The sequence below is a fragment of the Tamandua tetradactyla genome, chromosome 11 (assembly GCF_023851605.1).
Source record: "Tamandua tetradactyla isolate mTamTet1 chromosome 11, mTamTet1.pri, whole genome shotgun sequence".
Classification (NCBI taxonomy): Eukaryota; Metazoa; Chordata; class Mammalia; order Pilosa; family Myrmecophagidae; genus Tamandua; species Tamandua tetradactyla.
The window spans coordinates 23,518,158-23,529,752 of NC_135337.1; the positions used below are offsets into that span (position 1 = coordinate 23,518,158).

The 11,595-nt window shown below is 39.2% G+C and overlaps 1 protein-coding gene across 2 annotated transcripts in view; it reads right to left on the reverse strand.

Annotated features, from left to right (window-relative positions):
- Nucleotides 1–7,924, reverse strand: part of PALMD (palmdelphin) — a 47,822-nt gene extending 39,898 nt beyond the window's left edge. Inside the window, exon 1 of one of the 2 annotated variants that reach the window (XM_077120153.1) lies at nucleotides 7,434–7,924. In XM_077120153.1, the coding sequence (XP_076976268.1) occupies nucleotides 7,434–7,478 (45 nt within the window). In that variant the 5' untranslated portion in view covers nucleotides 7,479–7,924. The remainder of the gene's footprint in view (nucleotides 1–7,433) is intronic. The other variant, XM_077120152.1, reaches the window with a different exon arrangement.
- Nucleotides 7,925–11,595: the final 3,671 nt, after the last annotated feature.

Sequence of the window (11,595 nt, forward strand, 5' to 3'; positions counted from 1 at the left end):
AAAACAGTTTTTGAGTTTTCTGATACTTCAATGAGATTGTAGCAATTTCATACCTCTATCAGCAGTGAATGAAATCAGCTCCTTAGAGATTTAGATTGGAATTGCATTAAACCTACAAATTAATGTGGAAGTCGGTGACAGCTTCTCTGTATTCAAAGTTCACCTCCAGGAATGGTGTGTCTCTTCAGTTCTTCAGTTACATGTACAATGTCTTTCAGTTAAGGTTTTAGCTTTTTTTCATATAGATTCTGCACATTTTCTTATTTGAGTTATTTCAATGTTTTAAAAGTTTTTTATTTTGTAGATGTAAGAATGGGATATTTTCACATTTATTTCATAATGACTTTTTTTTCCAGAACCCTATTAATTTCATATATTCATTATGTAACTGACTACTGAACTCTCAAATTAAGTCTATCCTCATTTTCAGAGATTACAAAGCTGAGGGTGAGAGAGTTAATTAGCTTTTCAAGTCATATGGCCAGTCCTGTGATTAAATTGGTATTGAACCAATTTTCTATAACTCCAAAGATGATCATTTATGTTCTACTCTTTTATACCTTTGCCTAGCCTTTCTTGTTTGTTCTTATGAATAGTGAGAAAGCAAAATAAAGACAAATGACAACACAAAACACAGCCACAGAATAATCAAAGAATGATGGCAAACTTAGCCCTGTTCTCAGTGAAACAAAATCTGTTAGCTGACCAGATAATCCTTAGCTCCCTGCCTTGCTCTTTCACAGCTTGATGGCGTTCATTCATTCATTCGCTCAAACAGTGTAGAGCTCAGTGTTAGGGTAACTTTGAGAGCTGCAAAGATATCTCTGCCCTTGAGAAGCTCTAGCTTGAGGTAAGAGGCTGCACAATGAAGGGCAGGAAGGAAGAAGCAAAGGTTTGGAATATTTGATGCTTGGAGAAATGACTTTGCTTAGGTCCCATTTTTTTTTTTTTTTTGCATGGGCAGACACCTGGAATCTAACCTGGGTTTACAGCATGGCAGGCGAGAACTCTGCCATTGAGCCACTGTCGCACTGCCCACCCCACTCATTTGTTTGTTTCTTTCGCCCCACTCATTTTAAAGCAATAGCAAACCTTTCTGAAATGGCAATGCATCTGTTTCTTTCCCGCTTTTACTCCTAGCAGACGGGGAAATTGGGAGGAGGTGAAGGGCTGGTTTGGGTTGGACAATGTGGTTAAATGAAGCAGAACTTATAGAAGTTCACCTCTTTGCACCATTTCAAATTCTATAAGAGTGAACAACAGAAATCTGAGGAAGTTCTGAGTAGAAGTGAGAATTGTAGTTTTGTTGTTTATTAGAATTTATTGTATTGTTGAGGTCAGAGAAGCTGACATATAGAAGAATGGAATCAAGTTCCACCATTTAGCTGATCCCTTAACTTTTCTTAGCATCAGATTTCCATCTATAAAATGGAGATGGTAAGTCCTGCTGGTGACAATACTCAGGAAGAGTATCTCATGTTTGCATACATGAGATAATGCTTGTGAAAGTTCTATTATTATTTTTTAAAGGCTAAATGCTATGTAAAAATCAGGTGATGCTATTATTGTTATTAATGTCAGCATTCTTTTGTTTATGAGGTGTACTTTATATCCTAGGTTCGTTAGCATAGACTGATTTTATGTTGCTTTTGTAGCTCATTTTAAATTGTTGCATCACCCTACATCAATCACTGATGCAGTAGCACATTGAAAACTTGGTGCTTAGGACAAAACCCAGTCTTGTTTCCCATACTGTGTTTCAGAGGGTAAGCTAATCCTATATTTTATCACTGGCGTTTTATGTAAAAACCGTGAAGACAAACTTACTCAAACTGCTCTTAACGTGTCTTAGGAAAGAAGGCATCCCATAGGGTTCCTGGGTAGGAAAGACTTGTGGCAGCAAACTTTCAGGGAGTTTCTTCCCAAAATGACACCACTTTCATTATAATAGGTTAGAATATTCTTATTTTATTTTAAGAGAGGCTGAGTCGTTTGATAGTGGAGAATAGGAAGTAGAAGTCCTGTTTCGGTTTTAGCACTGCACGATGCTGCACGTGTTTAGGCTGGACAATTGGACTCTAACTCGTTTCAGAGTTTTCTAAAGAAGTGGCTTTTTCCTTTTGACCACACAGTAATGTTCAGACAACTCCTGGGATCCTTGTTGGCAGGGACTTTACAAAATAGCATTATCCTTCTGGAACACACTGGAAAAACCTTCCCCTGTTATCAAAAAGCAGTTTCCTTAATGAGCCATCACGATGATTATACCTCATCACATGGTTGCTTTTATGGGTGGGCTATTATGTTTGGCAAAGTACATTTTTGTGAAGAAACCTTTCCCTCTCGGGAAGAAACATGCATACTCAGTACTCTCCGGAAGATTGTGTGGAGGCGTTATTGTTTGCCTGTTCTGACCTGGGCTTCCTTCTCTGGAAGATTCCCAAACCTCCATGTACCATCTTTATGTAACTTCTTCGGATGCTCATGGCAAATTAGAACTTGTTCCTGTACTTTAAGTCTTATACCATGTGGTGCATTGATTAACAATAGTACAGTCCTGTAGCCATTATGGTTTTAAGAAGTCCTTAGAACTTGAGGCACAGGTTAAGGCATACTCTCCATCAAAATCCAGGTTGGCTTGCTCTGGTTCTCACTTTTTCATTTGTGCAGGTAGAAGGAATAAGGAAAAATGTACACAGCTAGCATGGGATATAGGAGCGGGACTGGTTCCTGGGCATGTGACCTGTGCAAATGCATAGGGCTCCATGTCCAGAAATTTCCAGAACTTTAATGTTCTGTTTTCACCATCTTGAAATTCTTCATAACTTTTGAGAAGGGGTGCCCATATGTTCATTTTGCACTGAGCCCCACAAAATTATATAGCATGTCCTGCTTTGAGGTCATTACCTACCTTATAAACTGTTACAAGATTCAAGATATTGACAAAAAGAGAATGACATGAGTGATGCTCTCTGCGAGGGGGGGGGGCGGGGGGCAAATGCTAATAAAAACTAGCACTTGTGTGTGTGTTTGTTATTGTTTCAAAGCTAGTCTTTGTGTTGCATAGATTTCTGCCTCCCAATTCCTTTATTTACAAGGCAAGAAAAAAATTCTTTGGCAGTGGAAAGAAATAGGGAGTGGATCTGGGGTAATGTGAGAGCCCCTTATTTTTTTCTGCGTCACGAGCGGCTTTGGCTGGCAAATCTGGCTCTGTTGTTCAAATTCCAGCATCAGGACTTTCTGTGGCTCCTTTCCAAATTGGAGTCAGTCCTGGGCAGGCACTTGTGATGATCATTGTTGTCTAACCTTTGATGGAAGCTCACCTCTTCGAAGTCCATATTCTAACAGCACTCTCCCTGTGAGGTCTACCCTGGCCACTCTGTTAAAAATTGCTACGCACGCACTGACACTCCCGTTTTACTTCTTTTTAAATATATGAGGCCCGGCACATAGTAGGCTCTCAAAAACAATAAAAGGATGACAAAATGAATTGTTAGAATGCATTGCTGACCCCCTAAAGAAAAGCCTTGGTGAGAATAAAAATGTCAATTAACTTCTTACTTCTCTTCTCCCCAGAATCCTTTGGAGTCACCCAGCATAGACTACGTTGGGGAGTTTATAAATTCTAGCCAGTTTAAGATCTAGGCGTCTCCTACTCTAAACATTTACATATTATTAATAGCAGTATCTTCTAATGTCACGATAAGAATGGAGAAAAGACAATGCATTCTTTGTGGAGGAGAATGTCAAGAATTTATGGAATATTGCTAATTCTAAGGGAACATTTCTTTTCCCGAGGGAGTTCATGTGGGCCTTTCTCTTGGTTGCAGTGTGGGCCATGGTTACGTCCAGAGAGGAACTCTGCGGAATAACCCTGTCAGGGATACACCCTTTACCTCATTCTGCCTGAGAATTTTGGAGACGTCAGTATCATCAGTACTGGTAATATTAAAAGTGAATTCCAAATTACTAGTCTACTTTAGTAATTTGGAAAGACTTGTGGCAGCAAACTTTCAGGGAGTTTCTTCCCAAAATGACACCACTTTCATTATAATAGGTTAGAATATTCTTATTTTATTTTAAGAGAGGCTGAGTCGTTTGATAGTGGAGAATAGGAAGTAGAAGTCCTGTTTCGGTTTTAGCACTGCACGATGCTGCACGTGTTTAGGCTGGACAATTGGACTCTAACTCGTTTCAGAGTTTTCTAAAGAAGTGGCTTTTTCCTTTTGACCACACAGTAATGTTCAGACAACTCCTGGGATCCTTGTTGGCAGGGACTTTACAAAATAGCATTATCCTTCTGGAACACACTGGAAAAACCTTCCCCGTTATCAAAAAGCAGTTTCCTTAATGAGCCATTCCTTAATAGCCATCCTATACTAAGGAGAGCCATAGTAGCTCTCCTTTTGTATATAAATCAGTTATTTGTGAGAATATGTACTCACTTGAAGAGATCCTTTAGAGACTTTTTAAAAAGATGGAATATAATATTTAAATCAGGTTGAAACAGTTCTGTTTTTGAATGATAATTTAATGTGGAACTCTCTGACTAAGGAATACTTTGTTAATTTAGTAAGGGAAGAGTTGGTATGTGGTTAAAATAATAAAGGAGGAACATGGGAGTAAGTAATTATGAAAAATGGAATCCTTGTTTGGTACCTGCCCCCTCAAACTGGAACACCTCATTTTAAGCAGTAATTTTTGTCTACTTTCATAATTTTGTCTTTGTTCTCTTTTAAATCTTGGAGAAGCTTTCTGATTAATTTAAAATGCATTGTACTGCTGTGGGAAATGTCATTTCGTTTTCAATTTGAGAACTTAGGTGCACATTCCATCCACTTACTGGGTTTAATCTCTTTTTTTTAGAGGAACAAGATGACTGGCGCTTGGTTCTGTCAAGTTAGAGGCATATACATTCTTTTTTCTTAAATTCCTTGCAGTGGAAATAATGACTCATTAGATACTCGAAACCAGGTGGAATAAATACGACAGTGATGATTTCATTTCACAGCCAGGAGTTGAGGAACAAATTCGAATATAAAAATCAAACAGATCATAGAGAGTAAAAAGGTTTTTTTTCCTTCCAAACTGAAGTTTGGTTGGTGTGACAGGGTACATCTGGCAATTGCCTCATAACTTTGTTCTTGAAGTATACAGAAAATGACTCCAGTGCGGGGAAATAAGGGGAAAACGGTTAAAGTAAGGGATTTGTCTCTGAGTTTTAGCCTAGGTCAGAGATTTGAAGGTTTCAAGTGCTGAAAAAAAAGAAATACCCTCTTCAAACTTTCTGGATACCGTAGTTGTCATTTTGCCAGGAGGAAGGAGAGGTGCTGAGGTGGCTTCCTGGGTAAGACCCGGGTGGAGAAAGTGGGCATTTCCCAACGTGTCCAGGAGGGGAGGCAAGAGGGTGTGTTGCTTCCATGGACACATCACGGCCCATTTCTCCTCTAGGTGGTGACAGATGTGACTGGCCTTAGCCTGGCCAGAAGTAGGTTAGTGGATAATTTGTTCCCATAACCGTTAAAATTTTTTTTCCCTACAAGCTTTATGTAAATATATTACTTCCAAGATAGAATTACCTTGTGATCTCACTTCAGAGACTTGCTTAATTTGTTCCAGTGGGATATGTTTAGGCTAATGGAATAATCCAAAAACTAGTTTTTATTGCCAAAAAAAAAAAAAAAAGAAGCCCCATACACCTACCTATATGTTAAGGAAGCAGTTACTCTCCTGCCTGCTTTTTAGGCATTACGACTCTTGTTCTGACTCTTTTTGCATTTGGAACTCTTTGTGAACAGTCCTAGTCTTTCTAAATTACTGCATGCAGCCATGTCTTTAGGATGTGTGCTGTTTCAGAAAGAGTCATCAGGTGCATTAGAGGTAATATGAATTTAAACAAGGATGTGCTCTAATGCACAAAGGAAAATGACGAACATGGTTACTTATGTATTTCACTGGATACATAATTTCTTCTAATTAATTGGGAGATGGAAGCATTAAAAAAAGCTGACCTTGTACCTTACAACTCACACAGACTAATCAAGGAACCTTTGGACAACAGCTGTAATGCAAAAGGTCCAGGCCCAAACCAACAGAGCAAAGCTGAGTTCCTGTCCCTTCAAGCAGGACAGCTGAGGCTATTGGCTGAGTTTAACAATAAAAAAGAACAGAACAAAACAAATAACAATCCAAACCAAGGCTTTCTGAAGAAAGGAAAATGTAAAAAATCAGAAATTAGACATTAAAAAAAAACTTTGTCTTATTGAAAAGTGCCATCTTTACAAGAGGACCCTGGGTTCTTATTATTGGTTAAGAAAACTTTTCAACTTATTGAATGTGTTCTGGGTAGAATTGAGGCATTATATCCATTTAATAAAAATTCTAAATTAGGATTAACATTATTATTCATGCTATAGGAGTTTAAAGAACAAAGAAAAAAAATCTTCCCACTCACCTTGATTTTGCATGAATTTTTAAAAAAGTACTCATTTCTTCCTGAAAACTAATTTCAGTCACAGAAAAAATGCTGAGAACTGGGATGCTGATTTTCAAAGATTTTTTTTTGTTAAAAAAATGATAGGTTGTAAATAATGACAAATGATTGTACCACAGCTTTCCAGATTACTGCCAAATAGAAGCTTTTATATACACATATATAAGTTGGATCCCTTAAGGAAAGTAATTCATTTCTTTCCTTGACCCTTTCCCAGAACAGACATAAAAAATGCATTTATTTTCCTTCCCGGTATTAACAAAATATTTTCCAAATCCATTTTATGCACTGCATTCCTTTATCAGGATCTTACTCAATTTGTGACTCTGCTGGAAACTGATACCTTAGAATTAATCTGATACGTGCCTTTCCTACTTTTCTCTTACTTAACCCTTAGCTTAGTGTACCCACATTCATTTTAATTCTGTTAGGTTTTCTGGAACCCACTACCACACTATGGAATAAAAAGTTTCAGGTCATTTTTTGTTTGTTTGATTGTTTCATTTTCTCTCCCCTCCTTGGTTAAATTTTAATTCTTTTTGCACAGGAATCGCTTAAAAAAGTTTTCAAGTTGGGGATCTGTTTTTTTTTTATCTAATGTCCTTCAAATATAAATTTAGGGAATAAACTGCACTTTTAAGGTAGCTAGAAGTTGAATGACAAGTTAACCAAACTGCCTTAAAAGATTTTTTTGGTTGCTGTTCAAAACTGTAGGCATTGCCCTTTGGGAAAATCAAGACCATTTGCCCTGCACTCAGGTTCCACCGAAGCAGGAGAGCTAGAGGGTCGGAGGGGTTAAGAAAGAAGCAGAGAAAGATCTGCAGGGGCTGAATTCTGTTTCTCCACTTACAGGGGCTCAGCAGCCCGGGGCAAGCTAGCAACGTGTCTGCGGTTTCTCCAAGCAACCACCTCAATGAGTTATAACTGTATGCAGACTTACTGTGATGGCCTGGAGTCTTTCCTTCACCAGCTCAGCTTCTTCCATTCTAGAAATCAAGGACTGGCAGTCGGTGAAGGAGTTCCGAAGCTACCATAAAGCAAGGAACCTCCTTTGGGAGAGGAGTTGGGATGACAGAGGAGAAGCAGGGAGAAATCCGTTCTTAACAGCAGTGGAGAAAAGGAGAAATTCCCGACTTGTCAGGAGCGCCTCTGAGCAGATGCACAGATCGGGCCAGACAGACACATGAAATGAGGGTGTGCTGGGGGAGGCAGACGCTGAGGCTGCTGGCACGAGTTGACTGACAAGTTTGAACGGCAGCGGCACAAGCCCTTTTCCTTCAGGAGCTGCCAGCTCTTTGTTGTAATGCGCACAGTTAGCAAGGCGCATTTGCTTATTAACTGTTCCTTACCCAATTCATTATTTTCCTGGAGTGGCACAGGGAGCCAGCATGCTGAGTGTTTAATCAGCTTTTACTCTGGCGACACACAGCTAACCCTGTATGTGTGGGTCTGTGTGGGTTTGTATAAAGTTAGTTTACCTGCGCTTGGGCTCCAGAGTTTACAAAGAGAGAGCCTCGCCTTGACTGAGACACAAGTGCCAAGTCATTTGCTTGCCTTTCATCTTCGGATTGGCTCTAGATAATAGTAAAAAATCCTATAGTTCTTTAAAACCTTAGTCTAGTGGTACAACCACATCAGTCTCTCTACCCACCGTCCCCGCCTCTGCCCTGTTAGAAGTTTGTTTCAGACTTTGGAATCTTTAGGTCTTGGAGACGTTAAAGGTGTGAACATGACTATATTAAGAATTTGGCCCACAACCAGTGTTTGGTGAGGTTTAAACGTCAAGAACCACTCTCTGTTATTTCTTGACTTGGATTTCGATGAAGGGCAGTTCTTTCTTGGACCTTGTTCAGATCTGACACTCAGCTTCCAGGAAGGTGCCCATTTTGACTTACTCAGTTACGCAAGAGAAAGGAGTGAGTCTCTGAGAGTGTGATGAGGCATTCTGTAATCGTAGGCAAAACGATGCTTTGTGTGGGCATTCCCTTCATCCTTTAGGAGAAAGGCAGGTGAGTCCAAGGAACTACCAGGTGGAAGCAGAGTTTGAGCAGCTTTATAATTTACTTTGTTTTCTTTTCCCTACCATTTCTTTAATTAAATTTGGATGTAGTTAACCTTAATTACTACCTATCTCATTATTATGTGTTTGGATGCTGTCAAACGCCTTCATATTAACATTCAGCTGAAGAGGTTAAAAGCGCAATCCAAACACTGACTACATAGTTTAACGTCCTTTGCATTTTTCTTTTTTCAGACTGGTTTTTTTTTAATTTTTAATTTTTTATTGATATATATATATTGTATATTCACATACCATGTAATCATCTAAAGTGTACAATCAATCATTCACAATATCATCATATAGCTGTGCAGTTATGATCACAATTGACTTTTTTCTTTTTTGTGAAAAATAACATATATACCAAAAAGGAACAAATTTCAAAGCACATCGCAACAATTAGCTGTAGAGCAGATTTCAGAGTTTGGTATGGGTTATGATTCCACAATTTTAGGTTTTTACTTCTAGCTGTGTCCTTTGCATTTTTGATATCAACTCAAATAGCTAATATTTGTGGAATGCTTCCTACAGACAAATACTTTACAAGGTGCTGGAAGCTGTGTTATTATCCCTATTTTAAAAAATGAGGAAATTGAGGTAATTTGCCACATAGCTGAAGTAGCCGGGATTTGAGCCTTGGTTTTCTGATGTTATAATAGCTTCATCATGTCCGTCCAAGAGCACATGGCAAGGTGAAGCACAAGCCTGGAGGTTAAATCAGTTTTTTTGAGAAACAGTTGAATCCCCAGCTCCCTTCTCCACCTGGCTGCCAGAACAGTTAGAGCTGGGTATAAAACCCCAGCAGAACCTGTAGGAATTTCCTCTGGAGATACTGAATGAGCCCTTGGGAGAAACGATTTCCTCACAGTGTCATTTGGAGCTACCCAAGCAAGACCCCACAGCCCACAGAAGTGGAATTCACCAGTTCCCTGACTCTGGGTTTGTGCTTTAGTTTGTCTTTCAGGGAGACTAGAGAGGTAGGGGCAGGGCCGGAGTTTGATTGCAAATGGATGGATATTAAAACTTAAAAATAAAATTGGACCTGCAAAAATTTTGATTTTGTTTATCTTAAAATTCTGGCTGAAGTGAAAGGCAAGAAAACAGTAGTGATAAATATCTCAGTCAGAATTGCATATTTGCTGTTTAGAACAGATGGGCGGGCATCCAATTAATAGTCTGGATCTTTTCCTAAAAACAATTTCCTCTCAAGTTTAGTTTCTGTTAAAGAAAATCACAAGAGATTTTTAGTGTAGGAGAAGGACTAGATAAAATAAGAGGATCAAAGGATTTAGGAGGGAGCAGAGTTGTGACAACTGATTTGGTATCACTGTGTGTTTTTTCACTTGTTTATTTGATAATAGTAATAATTACTAATCAAGATTAAGATACATATATTTAAATATTTTTTATTGATAAACTTAACATACAAATATTCATACATGGTGCACAATCAATGATGGTTCACGATATCTTTACATAGTTGTGTATTCATCACCATGATCATTTTTTTGAACATTTGCATTACTTCAGAAAAAGAAAAAGTAAAAGGAAAAACTCATACATACCATACCCCTTACCCCTCCCTCTCATTTATTTCCATCTACCCAATTATTTTAACCTTTGTGCTACCTATTATTTGCTTATTTTTAACTCATATTTAAGATACATATTTATTGCACACCCATAATGTGTTAGGTGCTGTGCCACGTATTTGAGATATACAGATGAAGAAAATTCTTGCTCTTCCAGAACTTACATCCTTGTAGGCAATAAAAGATAAACACAATAAACACATGAAATATAGTCAGAAGGTGATTATGTTAGTCTGCATGCTCTGAGAAGCAGACGCCAAGATGGGTTAAATGTGCAGTACTTTGCACAGTTGTCAGACTGTGGCCTAAGTCAAAGTTGTGTGGAAACACCCTAGCCTGCAGTGCAGTCTAAAGAAGACTTGGCAAGGCCATCAGAGAGTCCTGACGCCAAAGTCAGCTAGCAGAGAAGTCCCCTGTCTCCCAGGAAGGAGCCTGCTTAGGCTTCATGTCATGCTCAGCCATTGGCTGGGGGCAGCTTCTGGGAGCACCTGGTCTTGGTGCAAACACAGGGATGGATTTCAGAGTGCAACAGCTGGGACCTTAGGCTGAATATGTTCCTGTCGTTGGACGTCTCTGAGGCACATTCTCATGACAGCCAGCGTGATAAATGCTCTGGAAAGAAAATAGAGCAGGGGAGGGAGATAAAGATTGCTAATGTGTGGAAGGTTGCAATTTAGAATTGAATGGACAGGGTAGGCTCAACGAGAAGGGAGCATTTATTTGCACAAGAACCTGAAAGAAGGGTGGGAGTAAGCCTTGAGGATAATGGTGGGAGGCGCATCTTAGGGAAATCATGTGCAAAGGCCCTCAGCTGGGGTGTTCTTGGCATGTTTTAGGAAGTTGCTTAGAGAGAGGTATATTAGAGAAGGGTGAGTGAAGGGAAGGGTGGCGGGACATGTGATTAGAGAAGTAACAGGTCCCAGTTCAGGAAGGGTTTTGTAGGCTATTGTAAAGATTTTGGCTTTTAATCTATGTAGGGTGACAAGCCATTAAGAGATGTTGAGAAGAGGAAGGATGTGACAATATGTTTTGCAGGAATGGGAGCAGGGAGACTAGGTAGGAGGCTGTAGCAGTAAGCCAGATGAGAGATGATGGCAGCTGGGGCTGAGGTGGTAGCAATGTGGGGTGATGGGAATTAGGTAAACTGTATATGTATTTCAAAGGTAGAGCCAACAGGATTTCCTGAGGTTGGATATGGGATTTGAGAGAAGGATAGGATTCACAATGATTCTGAGATTTTGGCTTGAGCAACTGGAAGTTGCCATTAATTGAGATATAGAAGTTGGTGGATTTTTTTTCTCCTGAAGGGGTAAGTGGGTATCAAAAGTTCAGTTCTGGACAAATCAATTAATTACCCAAGTGGTGATATCGGGTAGGTGATTGAATATATGAGTTTGGAGTTCAGGAAAGAAGTCTCATCTGGATTTATAAATGTTATTATATTTCTGGAA